The 15419-nt window shown below is 48.4% G+C and overlaps 1 protein-coding gene across 5 annotated transcripts; it reads left to right on the top strand.

Annotated features, from left to right (window-relative positions):
• Positions 1-83: 83 nt before the first annotated feature.
• Positions 84-11501, top strand: dhrs4 (dehydrogenase/reductase (SDR family) member 4). Of its 5 annotated transcripts, XM_056300078.1 has the most exons (10): positions 84-197; positions 1858-1973; positions 2414-2591; positions 5222-5323; positions 6047-6117; positions 6277-6328; positions 8774-8908; positions 10231-10286; positions 10389-10525; positions 11149-11501. In XM_056300078.1, the coding sequence occupies exons 1-9, from the start codon at positions 87-89 to the stop codon at positions 10501-10503; spliced, it is 936 nt and encodes a 311-aa protein (XP_056156053.1). In that variant the 5' UTR covers positions 84-86; the 3' UTR covers positions 10504-10525; positions 11149-11501. The 5 variants fall into 5 exon arrangements, 4 of the variants coding, with proteins under 4 accessions (XP_056156053.1, XP_056156052.1, XP_056156054.1 ...); XR_008812160.1 differs by lacking the exon at positions 11149-11501 and having other exon boundaries at positions 10172-10286; positions 10389-10406; XM_056300077.1 differs by lacking the exon at positions 11149-11501 and having other exon boundaries at positions 10389-10642.
• The last annotated feature ends 3918 nt before the right edge of the window (positions 11502-15419 follow it).

Below are 15419 nucleotides of genomic sequence, written 5' to 3' on the forward strand. Positions count from 1 at the left end.
ACACGGCCCGTTAGACAAGCGACACATCGGGGGCGGCTGGCGCCGGCGGCGCAGCGGCGGCAGACACGTCGAGAGTTCGCACGTAAATGAGGAGGAGGAGGAAGCGAGGCGGGCGCGCGGGTGGGTGGCGGGCACGCACTCTTTTCCACGCCCAGCGAACGCGGCGGCGGCGCAGGTCGCCAAAAAACGTGGTAACGGTGAGCGACGTGGATCAGATAACGTGTTTTAAAGATGTATTGTCTTTTTTTCTTCTCTCTCTCTCGATAGGACGGTAAAAATAGGCAGAATACACGTCGAGAGAATTAAAAAACACACACACACACATGCGCGGCAACGGTTCCGAGCAGAACTCGAACCCGGGTCGCTGCGGTCAGGCCTGAGCCGTCGGGGGACGTTCCTTGATTCAGGAGGACGTTAAGGTAGCGCGGATTAAATGACGTCACCTCGGTATAAAAGGTTACGGCCGGCTATGCGCGACGGTCCGGGCGATAGGTGGACCCACGCTCGACCGGCGTTTGCGGACGCCGCCTTTAGCCGCGGCCCGCTGGCTAGGCTAACGCGGCTATCGTTTTAACGCGTCCTTAAACCGCAGAATTTTCAAAACAATAGCGAAGGCCGAGGTAAAAATCCAAAAAAAAAAAACCGTCCGCCGGCCCGCCACCACTGGCTGATAAATAGGCCCGGGGGGGGTTGTTTTTTTTTCCCTTACCGTTGATAAATTTCAAAGTTCACATTAGTGCACAGACGGACATTAATACGTGAAATCACTTGTCCCAGTAGTGGAAATCTGTGGTCATTGGCGTTCAGTCATCTTCTGCGATGACAACAACCATTAGTTCCGCCTCCTTCGACGCCGTCAGCTTTTCACAGAGTTTGACACCGTAGGATGGGACGCATGCACCGCGATTACACCCATCTCTACGGTTTGAAGTCGTGTAACTTAACTAGTTGTGCCTCAGAAATAAAGGTCCGTGGGCAGCGTTCACGGACATAAAAATAAACGTACACAGGCACGTTTTTAGAGTATTACATCTTCATATTAATACATAATAGTACATTAGTAGCATAGTTTGTTAGTATAACATTCTAGTAGAAAAAAGTAGAATAGCGTTAGCAAGTTAATATCATTCATTATAATTATAATTTACGTACAATAGTTTTCATTTACAAGTGTAATTTGTATAAATGTTCACCATATTTGGCTTATCCGCTTCTAACTGGCTACTAAATATTCCCTTAAGAAAAATAAAGTGATCCAATTCCCCAACATTACAGTCATGGGCCATAGTACCAATGTACCCTTCATTTTTCAGTGTCTCAAACCAGCCCTCGTCTTTTTTTCCTCTAAATTGGCTGATCTGTGTAAGTAATGAGACCAGGCTCGAAAACAGACAATTTGCTCGGGGCATTTATTTTGAAATTAAAAACGTCGCACCAGGAAGTCGTTGGATCTGAAAACATTATCTACTGGGAGCAGCCGAAAGTTGCAGTAGTAGAAGATTATCTGGCTGTCACAAGTCTTAGAAACTGTGACAGAGGAAATCATTTGTCAAACTGACTCTCTTGATCACCATCACCCACGGTGAGATTGGGATCTCGATTTGTGGTAGATATAATGCTCATTGCAAAGTAAATGGAAATGGACTACAACAGTTTACTGCGGTCGTCTGCCTCATTTTTTTTCTTCCATAATAGATTAAAAAAAGGAAAAAGAAAAAGTAAATGTATGTGACAAAAGGTATGCACCGTGCCAAGAGAATATGTTAAGACCAGTGCACCGGTGCCCATGTGACCTCTGCCCTAGTTCCCAAAATGCCCTCATAAAGCTTGTTTGTCCCCTGTATTCTCTGTTTACAGGACATGCTGAGGGGTGTTTTTAGGTGCCTTCTGACCAATCCTGTCACTGGGAAAAGGAACATGTCTCAAAGTAGTCTTGCTGGAAAGGTGGCCATTGTTACTGCCTCGACAGATGGGTGAGTAAAGATGTGTTGCTCAGATGTAATTCTCTACTTATCACCCCTCTACTTTTACCCCTTTGCACATAATATAGCAATTTGTACTGAGTTGTCATCCTTTTAGTAGTAGTAGTAGTAGTAGTAGTAGTGATCCTTTTGTTCTTTTGATACTGTGAAACCTTATAGTATGTGGATGTACTGCTCTAGTTTTACTGTGTAGTGCCATTATCCCTTGTTTGTGTTTAATCCTGACTTTGCAACAAATTTCCAATTTGGAACAATAACGTTATTGACCGATTGATCGATCTACGATGAGGCGCTACCTCAGTAAGATCCAGATTCTAAAAATTTCTCTTTGAAAGAATTTGAAATGTGGTCATCTAACCTATGCATCTTGTATAGCTTCAAATATGAATATAAATATGAAACAAATAGTGTGCCATTCATCCTCTCTTCAGAATTGGTCTGGCTGCAGCCCAGGCTTTGGGTCAGAGAGGAGCCCATGTGGTGGTGAGCAGCCGGAGACAGGTCAATGTGGACAAGGCTGTAGCATTGCTGCAGAGCCAGAGCATACAAGTGACTGGGACCATCTGCAACGTTGGCAAGAGTGAGGACAGAGAAAAACTAGTTCAAATGGTGAGTCTTGTATTCAGGTGTGTCTCAAAGTCTTTATGGATGTTCCTGGATTCTCTAAGGTAAACGATAGAAGTGTTCCATGCATAATAAAATAGGATACTTTGATTGGCCATTCCCAAATAAAGGTCCCCTAAATCAATACAAATCAGATATCTTATTTGATATGTCTACTAGCACACGGCATGGTGGCGCAGTGGTTAGCACAGTCGCCTCACTGCAAGAAGGTCCTGGGTTCGAACCCCGGGGTTGTCCAACCTTGGGGGTCATCCCAGGTCGTCCTCTGTGTGGAGTTTGCATGTTCTCCCCGCGTCTGCCTGAGTTTCCTCTGGGTGCTCTGGTTTCTTCCCACAGTCCAAAGACATATAGGTCAGGTGAATCGGCAATACAAAATTGTCCCTAGGTGTGAATGTGTCTGCCCTGTGATGGCCTGGCGGCCTGTCCAGGGTGTCTCCCCGCCTGCCGCCCAATAACTGCTGGGATAGGCTCCAGCATCCCCGCAACCCTGATTAGGATAAGCGGCTTGGATAATGGATGGATGGAAGTCTGCTAGCACACAGGCTTTGGTGTAACAATCCTTGTGCCAAACGCCAGAGTGGGCATTCACACTGAAGAAATTCATATAAGAAAATATATTAAACCATGTCCTGGCTCAGTGTGCTAACCTGTCAGTGTTTACCGTAGAGGACATCAGGCTATGGCGTCGTTGATATACCGACCCATCTCACAGGCAGCATCACTGGATAAACTAGCTTGATTCAGAATTGCAGGGTTGAAAGTTGAGTCTTTCATTTATGTAATTTTGATTTTGGCCCAGGGCAGCACAGTGGCGCAGTGGTTAGCGCTGTCGCCTCACAGCATTAGGTTCTGGGTTCGAGCCCCGGGGTAGTCCAACCTTGGGGGGTCATCCCGGGTCGTCCTCTGTGTGGAGTTTGCTTGTTGTCTGCGTGGGTTTCCTCCGGATGCTCCGGTTTCCTCCCACAGTCCAAAGACATGTAGGTCAGGTGTCTGTGGAAGGTTCTCCCCTGCTTTACGGTCTGTTGACAAGCAGCTAAATTCTCACCTGTTTAGTCTGGCGTTTGTTTAATTTGTACATTGCTTGCTATTGTTTGGTTTATGTATTCTCTGTTATCGTTTTTTTCCCCCCCTTCTTTCGTTGTGGAGCACTTTGTGACTGTCTGTGAAAACTGCTGTATAAATAAACTTTACTTACTTAACAAGTGCGGCTGCCCAGGATTACAGACGACGAGGTTTAAAATGAACAACAAAATAGCTCACCTTGTACCCAACCATCACATAGCCAGCCAGTAGCACTCCACACAATATGTAGCTGAGCAGAAATGCAAACTGGATGTTAGGACTTCTTCACCATTCGAAGATCATTTTGTGCTGTTCATCAGAAAAGTGAAGAACCAAGAAAACAGATGATGTGGTTTTAAGTTGTTGGAATCGTTTTTTGTTTTGTTTGGATTTTTTGTCTGCCTATTTTAATTTCAATAACAATCTGTCGTCACTATTACATGTCAATTACGATATGGTTGTAATACTACTACTACTACTACTACTACTACTATTTTCGGCTGCTCTCGTTAGGGGGCGCCACAGCGGATCATCCGTTTCCATGTCTTCCTGTCCTCTGCATCTTCCTCTGTCACACCAGCCACCTGCATGTCCTCCCTCACCACATCCATAAACCTCCTCTTTGGCCTTCCTCTTCTCCTCTTCCCTGGCAGCTCCATATTCAGCATCCTTCTCCCAGTATACCCAGCATCTCTCCTCCACACATGTCCAAACCATCTCAATCTTGCCTCTCTTGCTTTGTCTCCAAACCGTCCAACCTGAGCGGTCCCTCTAATATACTCCTTCCTAATCCCGTCCTTCTTCATCACTCCCAATTAAAGTCTTATCATCTTCAACTCTACCACCTCCAACTCCACCTCCTGACTTTTCATCAGTGCCACAGTCTCCAAACCATATAACATAGCTGGTCTCACAACCATCTTGTAAACCTTCCCTTTCACTCTTGCTGGTGCCCTTCTGTCACAAATCACTCCTGATACTCTTCTCCACCCACTCCACCCTGCCTGCACTCTCTCCTTCACCTCTCTCCTGCACTCCCTGTTACTTTGGACAGTTGACCCCAAGTATTAAAACTCATATGCCTTCGTCACCTCCACTCCTTGCATCCTCACCATTCCACTGTCCTCCCTCTCATTCACGCATAGGTATCCCGTCTTGCTCCTACTGACTTTCATTCCTCTTCTCTCCAGAGCATACCTCCACCTCTCCAGGCTCTCCTCCACCTGCTCCCTACTCTCACTACAGATCACAATGTCATCTGCGAACATCACAGAGACTCCTGCCTGAGCTCGTCCATCAACCTGTCCATCACCATTGCAAATAAGAAAGGGCTCAGAGCCGATCCTTGACGTAATCCCACCTCCACCTTGAACCCATCTGTGACTCCTACCACACACCTCACCACTGTCACACTGCCCTCGTACATATCCCGCACCACTCTTAAATATAACCCGTTATTATTTTGAGTGTTGCTTGCCCATCCGTGGTCGTGGTTATTGGAGCTAGTCTTGGTTCATAAAGGATCATGACTGTCAGATGTTTTGCTGTTGCAGACGGTGGAGCAGTGTGGAGGTGTGGACATCCTGGTGTCCAACGCAGCCGTCAACCCGTTCTTTGGAAACATCATGGACTCCACGGAGGCTGTGTGGGACAAGGTACAAACTAGAGTCCTCCAGACAAAATCTCAGCCCAAGCTGTGATCTCTGAAAAATGGATCTAGATGCCAAAATCAGCAGGTCGCATCATTTCTTCCTAAGTTTTTTATTTGTTATCCAAAATATGCATGGGAGCTAGACTTGGTTTTACTTTCTTACATTTTTAGAGGATTGAAAAAAACAACAAGGGGCATCCGGGTGGCGTAGCGATCTATTCCGTTGCCTACCAACACGGGGATCGCCGGTTCAAATCCCCGTGTTACCTCCGGCTTGGTCGGGCGTCCCTATAGACACAATCGGCCGTGTCTGCGGGTGGGAAGCCGGATGTGGGTATGTGTCCCGGTTGCTGAACTAGCGCCTCCTCTGGTCGGTCGGGGTGCCTGTTCGGGGGAACTCGGGGAAATAGCGTGATCTTCCCACGCGCTACGTCCCCCCGGTGAAACTCCTCACTGTCAGGTGAAAAGATGCGGCTGGTGACTCCACATGTATCGGGGGAAGCATGTGGTAGTCTGCAGCCCTCCCCGGATCGGCTCGGACGGCTCGGAAGAGAGGGGTAATTTGTCGAGTACAACTGGGAAGAAAAAGGGGGAAGAAAAAAAATTTTTTTTTTAGAAATTATCCCCACAGGAAATGTTGTAATACACTCTGTCATTTAACGTGTGAATGTTAATTCCAGAAAAGTTAAAAAAAAGGCCCGGTTCTGTTTCCATCGTTTCTTTCCAGATCCTGGACGTAAACGTGAAATCGGCGTTCCTGCTGACCAAGCTGGCGGTGCCACAAATGGAGAAAAGAGGGTAAGAGCTAAAGAAAGGAGAATAAAGTGAATGTTTGTTCTGTTTTTTTACTCAAATAGGAGTACTGAGTAAGTTTTCCCCAGAGAAGCCATGTAAATGTCTTTTGGATGTGTGCGAGTGGGTTTTGGATAGACGTATTTCTGTGACGTTTTCTTTCAGAGGGGGAAGTGTGGTGTTTGTATCGTCTGTGGCCGGATACCAACCGATGCAGGTCAGTAAGTGACTGGTCAACACAGTCAAAATTTGAAATTAATCAATTGGATGAGGGCCACATTTTGTGGAGGCCGGTGATGCACCAGTTTGTCCCTCTGGCACCAACAGCCAGTTCAAGAAAGAACCAGGCGCGTCCGGGTGGCGCGGCGGTCTATTCCGTTGCCTACCAACACGGGGCTCGCCGGTTCGAATCCCCGTGTTACCTCCGGCTTGGTCGGGCGTCCCTACAGACACAATTAGCCGTGTCTGCGGGTGGGAAGCCGGATGTGGGTATGTGTCGTGGTCGCTGCACGAGCGCCTCCTCTGGTGGGTCGGGGCACCTGTTTGGGGGAGAGGGGGGAACTGGGGGTGATCCTCCCACGCGCTACGTCCCCCTGGTGAAACGCCTCCCTGTCAGGTGAAAAGAAGCGGCTGGTGACTCCACATGTATCGGAGGAGGCATGTGGTAGTCTGCAGCCCTCCCCGGATCGGCAGAGGGGGTGGAGCAGCGACCGGGACGGCTCGGCAGAGTTGTCCGGATACAATTGGGAGAAAAGGGGGGGGGTCCAAAATACATGTATGAATAAATAAAACTGGGCCAAAATGTTCAAAGTTGTTTTTTTTTTACTAAAAACTACTCATCTCCACCCTCCGTAGTTGCACACGACTACTTGGCGACGGTGGTATATATGTATACAAAAACTTGCCAGCGGTTATATCTCCCGTTTTTTCCCTTCAGCGGCATCGGTAACAAGCCATTATTTGATCAGTGTGAGGGCCTAAGGGCGGCTGGCTTCCCTTGACATATAGGTCAAGTCAATTTTATTTGTATAGCCCAATATCACAAATTACACATTTGCCTTCACCTCAAGGGGCTTTACAGCAACACAACATCCCGTCCTCAGACCCTCGCACCGGATAAGGAACAACTCCCAAAAAACAAAAAACTTTAACGGGAAGATAAACGTAGAAAGAAACCTCAGGGAGAGCAACAGAGGAGGGATCTCTCTCCCAAGAAAGACAAACCGGTTTTGACTAATCGCAGTTTAGCAGCGCATGACGGTAGCCTCATCCGACTGGTTAATCCTTCAATGTTTTTTCCCCAAGGGAAGCCATGCCTGACTACTACAGTATGAGTGCAATACCGTGTTTCACCACACTTACTGACCGACACTCGCCACATGTTAATATTAAGAGGGACGCCGCGTCACTCACTGTAAAATACTCCGCGAGAAATGGGCAAGAGATGGCAGCAACAGCACAGAAGAATTACTCCAACCTCTCACTCCAGTCACGCGTCATATTCGTCTCCAAATCTGCTTTCTTTCACCTCAAAAACATCTCCACCCTCCGGCCACTACTCTCAGACTCCGTGGCAGAGACGCTTATCCATGCCTTCATCACCTCCCGTCTGGATTATTGCAATGGAGTCCTGTCTGGGGTACCTAGTAAAGCCCCAGACAGGCGTCAGTATGTGCAGAATTCAGCTGCCGGGGTGCTCGCCCGCACCACATCACTTGTGTTGCCCTGGCAACACATCACTCCCGCCCTTGTCCACCTTCACTGGCTCCCAGTCAAATCCCCTATTTCCTATAAAATCCGCCTCCTCACATATAAATCCCTCCGTGCCCATGCCCCCCCCCCCACATTACCTATCAGACCTCCTCAACCCCTATATCCGTCCCGGAATCTGCGGTCCGTAGACACGGCCCTGCTTTCCACCCCCCGCACCCGCCTGTGGACTTTTGGGGATAGAGACTTCAGCGTGGCAGCCCCCCACCCTTTGGAACTGTATTCCAGCAGAGATCCACAACGCTGCTTCTTTAGACAATTTTAAAAGACTACCGAAAACCTACCAATGGTCTTTTGATCCTTGTTTTAATCTTTTTCGTCATCTCGTGTAAAGCGTCCTTGGGTTCCTTGAAAGGCGCTGTACAAAACTACGTTGTTGCTGAAACTGTTAAAAGTGTTTTTATTAAAACGACGACTACAATTGGAAAAACAGGGAAAGCCTGGCTTCCCTTGGCCCTCGGGAGAAAACACCACTGCTGAGCTAATGAAAGTCCACTCATCATGTGGTGAGATATATAAGGCTATGTTTACACCACAGGTCTTGATGCCCAGCTCGGGTTTTACACCGGTATTAGATTTTGTTTTACCGCCTGTTTACGTCTCCTTTTAAAGACCAACTCAACACTAATTAGTTTGCTTGACGTCTGCAGGTTAAAAATCATGCAAGGTTAAAACCATGGCAGGCTGGTCTTGGTACTCTGTGGTGTTAGCATAGCAGGGTGAACACAGCTGCAGCTAATAACATTAATAATGGCTCTGCTGGATTTAGGTTTAGTTATTTTCAGAGTTTTGTTGTCCAGTCTCCCATTTAGAAGCGCAAATGAACTTGATGCTTGTGCGTGTGTGTGTGTGTGTCTGTCTTTACGTGGCTATGTGGTTGCCATTTCCGCAGGCCTTGGGTCCGTACAGTGTGAGCAAGACAGCTTTGCTGGGGCTCACCAGGGCACTGGCTCCCGAACTGGCCCACAGTAACATCAGAGTCAACTGCGTGGCTCCAGGGGTCATCAAGACCCGCTTCAGCAGTGCGGTGAGGATTCGCATGCAAAACCTACTTAAAATCTTGTCATTATGAAATACGGAGGAGGGGGGGGGGGTATTGGATTTCTCATATTTTCTATCAGGCTGCATCTAAGTTGCCCATCCCTCTGACTTCCACTTTCTTACAACAACCTCAACTCAAACTGTGTTTTTGCTCGGCTCTCTCCTTTCGTGTGAACGGTCTGCACATCTAAAACGGCGGGGAATCGGACCCGAGTCTGGCACAGCAGTTTCTTTTACAATCGGTCCGTCACACAACATCGGTTGCACACTTGAGTCGTTGCGTTTGACTCAATACATCAAAACGTGCCACCGAGGAAAATGCGTATACGCGTTCTGGGCATGCATATCCCATGCAGAGATGAGGGCTTTGCATCCTAGTGGTCAAAAGTTCCTCCCTTTTTCCCCTCCCTGATGTTGAGGTGACGTAGTAGCAGAGAAAAAAAGCAACTGCATGTTGTGCAACTCGAGGCCATAGTCGAAAAACGGCAACACATCAGAAGAATCGGTTTTACCCATCATTTCAGCAAGCTCATCATAAACAGTTAGGCGGTGTTAGGGGTGGAAATAGGACAGGACGGCAGCTGTCGTAACTGAACTGCAGAGCTTTAGTGTGTGTGTGTGTGTGTGTGTGTGTGTGTGTGTGTGTGTGTGTGTGTGTGTGTGTGTGTGTGTGTGTAAGAGGGCCTTCCAGGAAAAAGCTGAAATCTTGAAAGGGTGTTTTTTCCCAACAACTCCTCGATCTGACTCCCAGGAAAACAGAAGCACCCCCCCCCCTTTCTCCCCAATTGTACCCGGCCATTTACCCCACTCTTCGAGCCATCCCGGTCGCTGCTCCACCCCCTCTACCGATCCGGGGAGGGCTGCAGACTACCACGTGCCTCCTCCGATACATGTGGAGTCGCCAGCAGCTTGTTTTCACCTGACAGTGAGGAGTTTCACCAGGGGGACGTAGCGCGTGGGAGGAACAGGCGCCCCGACCCACCAGAGGAGGCGCTAGTGCAGCGACCAGGACACATACCCACATCCGGCTTCCCACCTGCAGACACGGCCAATTGTGTCTGTAGGTACGTCCGACCACACCGGAGGTAACACGGGGATTCGAACCCGCGAGCCCCCGTGTTGGTAGGCAGCGGAATAGACCGCCACGCCACCCGGACGACTCTAACAGAAGCATTTGCGTGTGAAAGTCTATATTTTGCTAAGCCACAACAACGTCATTTTCCTTTTAACGCGCCTTGTCGCCTACTAGTCCTGAATGGCCCCTGTCTTGTGGCTCGGTTGATGACACGCCGCTGTTTCCCTGCTCAGCTGTGGCAGAACGAAGACGCCGTGGAAGAGCTGAAGAAACAGCTCGGCATCAAAAGGTAAGCTTTCCAGTTCAGCGCATCCTCACAAACCCAGTAGCGCAGCACTCAAGTTTTGGCCTGGAGAGTCATGCAGCCATAACCCGGTTCTGCCCCATTCAGGATCGGAGAGCCGGAGGAGATAGGCGGAGTGATTGCCTTCCTGTGTTCGGAGGAGGCGTCTTACATCACGGGCGAGACCGTCACGGTCACGGGGGGGATCAGCTGTCGACTTTGAAACTCCCAAGTGGCACCAAAATGCACGGCAACTTTCATGAAAACCCGCACATTATTCCCGTCATCGTTGGGGTGCTAAGTTTACCCGCACCACCCTTAGTGCACGTAACACCCACACTCACGTTACAGTGGTCAGGATAAGCTCATACCTGGCTTTTCCTTCTTTTTCCAAGAAACCTCCGTATGGGAGGATATTCCGATATAAACCAACATGTGGCACTGTTAGTAAGTGTTATACCCATGACACATCGAGGCTGCACAGGTAATGTGTTGGGGATATCTGTTGTTAAGGTAAAGCCAGCCTTTTCCTGGATGTAAAGTCAGCCAGGGTACGAGCTCATATCTGCACTCACCGATCCAGGAGAGGCCATACTGGACGGTGCTGTAACCTCAGAGTCATGTGACCCCTGGAGGCATTTTTGAGGAAAAGTGGGTAACCAGCATTTTTTGAAAGTTCAAGGTGTCCCAAACCAGAATCCACCGGTTACCCTTCAAATAAGGCCCCCGGTTTTCTGTATTTCCCCCTCCAAGATAACCGCCCCCCCTATGGTAAATTGGATGTTAGATGCTGTTGCCTATCCTGGTTTAGGCTCATAGTTAAGGCACTTCCCAATGTTCAATAATATTGTGTTTGGTATCATTACAGGCAGAGAGAGACCGTGCCTTCCAGACACCGAGCAGATCTGAACCAAGCAGACGACTCGGTTGTTGCGACCTGATGACTGTGATTCGTTAAGAGTAGAAAAATATCCACCGATATGTTTGAGAGTGAAATTCAGGGATCAGATGTGAATGCAGGCTACCGTTTGTTTTCTTTATATTAATAATAGTGTTTGTTTAATTGGCTTATGTTAACCGGGCTTTTAGACTATATATATATATGTATGTGTGTGTGGGTGGTAGAAAATCATGTTTTAGTTCGTGTCAAAAGTCATCTTATACTGGTGTTCAACCCTTAAATCATAAGTCCTAGTGTCAATGTAGAGTCAATAAAATGCACTTCAGTTGTTTTGTTATGTTGCCTTGATGAACACACACACACACACACACACACACACACACACACACACACACACACACACACTTGATTTTACATAACTTGATTTTTACAAAATGTCTTAAAGCTCTAACCCTCTCGGCTCACACCGTCACGTTGGCGTCATGGTACAGGAAGTTGAAGAGCTCCGTTTTTTGGTCCTCGAACTTGTGATTGGTCGGCGGGCCTGCTACCCATCACATCCCTGGTAACTTCCTGCATCATGTTCAAACAGAAACGGACGTCACAAACGTGGATACGATAGAGCACTATTTGAAAAACAACACTGCGAGTTGGGTTAACGAATAATTTCACTGCCGGTGATAAATATACTTAATTTATCTGAAACCCATCGTTACATGAATGACTTCTAATACAAAAGGAAACGAGTACAGTTGGCTTGATAAAATTGACGTTTTGGTGACGAAACCCAAAATAAGAAATGTTCTCGTTGTACACTCACTCGGCAGTCAGTATCTGCTCGACGGCGCTCGTGATAGTTTTGAGGCGACCAGCATGGGCCTAAGTCCGGGCATCCATCGCTTTACCTGGGCCCCCGTCCATAGGGTCCGTGGTTGTGTCCAGAAGGGCACCACCATGCCAAATCATCATGGGGATTGACAAGGCCAGGAATGACACACCGGATCAGTTGAGGCCTGGGTTAACAACGTCGGTGCTGCGCCCTCACAGGGCGCTACTGGAAACTACGCGCCTGTTGGGGGACGCAGGGAAAGACGGAGGAGAGGAGGGGCACAAGCAAGACAGAAGAGAGAGAAGAGACAACTGAGGAAGAAAGACTTCAGAGTGGCCACACTTAACCTTGGGACGATGGCAAGCAGAGGGAGAGAAATAGCAGACATGACGGACAGGAGAAGAATACAAGTGAAGTGTGTTCAGGAGACCAAGTGGAAAGGAAGCAAGGCAAGAGAGATTGGAGGAGGTTATAGAATGTACTACCACGGGACAGACAGACAGTGGAAGGAAGGGTGTGGGAATAATCCTAGGCAGAGAGCTACAACAGGAAGTCATAGAAGTAAAGAGGGAATCGGATAGGCTGACTTGGATGGGGTTGGATTTTGTACGGACACCTGGGAAATATAATAAATCCGCATGCACCACAGGTGGGTCGCGATGATGAAGAAAAGGATTAATTTCTGGAGACAACTGGACAGTGTAATGGCAGGCATACCAGGGGGTGAGAGAGTTCACTGGAGCAGACTTGAATGGACACTTGGGAGAAGGAAATGGTGGCGATGAGGATGTCATGGGATGAGAATTGCAGGTGGGGGAGTCGATAGTTGAATTTGCTATAAGGAATGATATGGCTATAGTTAATACGTGTTTCAAAAAGCGGGGAAATCAGACAGGCACCTTACAAGAGCGGGGGCAGGAACTGTGCCGCTAGACTACATCTGAGGGAAGCTGTAACTTGCAAAGAAATACCAAGCAAGTGTGTGACAAAACAACATGAGACCACTGCTATGCCAAATAAAGACGAGAAGCAAACTCAGAAAAATGCAAAGACCAGCAGCACGGAAGATTCAACGGTGGAAGCTGAAAGAGGAACCTTGCAGAGAAAGCTTTAGGATGAAGGTAAGAGAGCTGTTGGGAGACAGACTGCCACTAGACTGGGCTAGAGCAGCAGAAGGATGAAGGGAAGGGTGAGTGCTAGGAGAGTCTCAAGGGGGTAAAAATAAGGGACAGGAAAGTTGGGGGTGGGAGGAAGAAGTGCGGCACTGAATAAAGAAAAGGTTTGCCAAAATGAAGCTGGACAAAAACAAGGATGAGCAAAACAAGAACGAATCCAAGGAAGCTAAAAAAAAAAGAAACTTAAGGGAGCGATAGCGATAGCAAGGGCAAGACCATATGAGGACCTGGGGCGTCCGAGTAGCGTAGTGGTCTATTCCGTTCCCTACAGACACAGTTGGCCGTGTCTGCGGGTGGGGAAGCCGGATGTGGGTATTGTGTCCTGGTCGCTGCACTAGCGCCTCCTCTGGTTGGTCGGGGCGCCTGTTCGCGGGAATGGCGTTATCCTCCCACGTGCTACGCCCCCCTGGCGAAAGGTTGACGCTAGATTCAACGGGGTGTAGGCACGGAAGTAGACGTGATTGGTTGTTGCGTCGGCCAATAGACAGCGCGGAACCTCGAAGCGCGCTGACTGCCGGACCGACAGAGCAAAAGTTGGGGCAAATTAAGTTAACATTAGTTAGCTAGCGATAGCAATAGCAGTAGGGTTACTGTACGATATGGCAACGTTAAGGTCAGTTGTAAGCTAGCTAGCTAGCTAAATGTTTCAGTGTGCAGCGTTTGTTTCAAGTCGGGGCGCTTCGAGGTTCCGCGCTGTCTATTGGTCGACGCAACAGCCAATCACGGCTTCTTCCGTGCCCACAACCCCCTTGGGTCTAGCGTCAACCCTGGCGAAACTCCTGTCGGCAGGAAGCTCAAATTAAGGCGGAACCATCCTGACCGTGCGCACACACGTGCATGTGTACCGTGCTTTCAACTGGCTCACGCACACACTTTTTCTTTTACAAGCAACGTATTTTAGGAGTTCTAATAAGTTCACGATTGAAGAAAATTACAATTATCACTTTAAAGCATATTTTATTTAAAAAATAAAATAAAAAGGTACCCTGTTCAACATTAAATTCAATACAACATAAACGCTAATGTGCGGCACGGTGGCGCAGTGGTTAGCGCGGTCGCCTCACAGCAAGAAGGTCCTGGGTTCGAGCCCCGGGGTAGTCCAACCTTAGGGGCGTCGTCGTCAGGTCGTCCTGTGTCGAGTTTGCATGTTCTCTGTGTCTGCGTGGGTTTCCTCCCACAAGTCCAAAGACGTGTAGGTCAGGTGGCTCGGCCGTACTAAATTGTCCCTAGATGTGTGAGTGTGTCAGCCCTGTGATGGCCTGGCAGCCTGTCCAGGGTGTCTCCCCGCCTGCCGCCCAATGACTGCTGGGATAGGCTCCCGCGACCCTGAGAGCAGGATAAGTGGTTTGGATAATAATGGACAATGGATAAATGCTAATGTGTTAATTCACACACTTAACAGCAAAGTTATTTTAAATCAAATTCAACATAAGCCATTGTTTTCATTTAAAGTTCACATGGGCCCTCTTGCAGTGTAGTTGAACATAAAAGCCTTTGCTTTAATTAACACTTTTCACAACTGGAAACTTCTGGAAAAATTGCAGCTGTTTTTCCCCCCGTCTTTGTTAGTTTTAGGGCTAGGGTGGCAGAGGTTAGCGTGGTCGTCTCACGGCAAGAATGTCATCCCGGGGCATCAGGGCAGAGTTTGTATGTTCTCCCCATGTGTGCGTGGGTTTCCTCCGGGTGCTCCGGTTTCCTCCCACAGTCCAAAGACATGTAGGTCAGGTGAATTGGCCGTACTGAAATTGTCCGTAGGTATGAATGTGTGTGTGTGTGTGTGTGTGTGTTGGCCCTGTAATGGTCTGGCGGCCTGTCCTGGGTGTCTCCCCGCTTGCCGCCCAATGACTGCTGGAATAGGCTCCAACATCCCCACGACCCTGAGAGCAGGATAAGCGGTTAAGATAATGGATGGATGTTAGTTTTGGCAGCACCTTTCCAGGTGCACTGTGCTAATTACGATACAGCGCCACCACATCGGCGACGGCGTAATGCCGCAATTGCAGTTAAAAAGGACATCCACAGACACCCGTTGAGAGCCGGAGGCAGGACAGAATTTGACGGAGGCGGCCGCCTCGTAATTGACCTTTCGCGAAGTCCCGCCCCCCTTAGTTACTGTCCGTCAGGCATTTCAGAACTATCCAGGAAGTAGCCGGAAAACACCAAAACATTAAGGACGAAATCAGCGCATTGTGTGGGTAAAAATAACAGTAATAATACATTAGCTGTATTATCTA

Source organism: Lampris incognitus, chromosome 20, assembly GCF_029633865.1.
Source record: "Lampris incognitus isolate fLamInc1 chromosome 20, fLamInc1.hap2, whole genome shotgun sequence".
In the NCBI taxonomy this organism is placed as follows: Eukaryota; Metazoa; Chordata; class Actinopteri; order Lampriformes; family Lampridae; genus Lampris; species Lampris incognitus.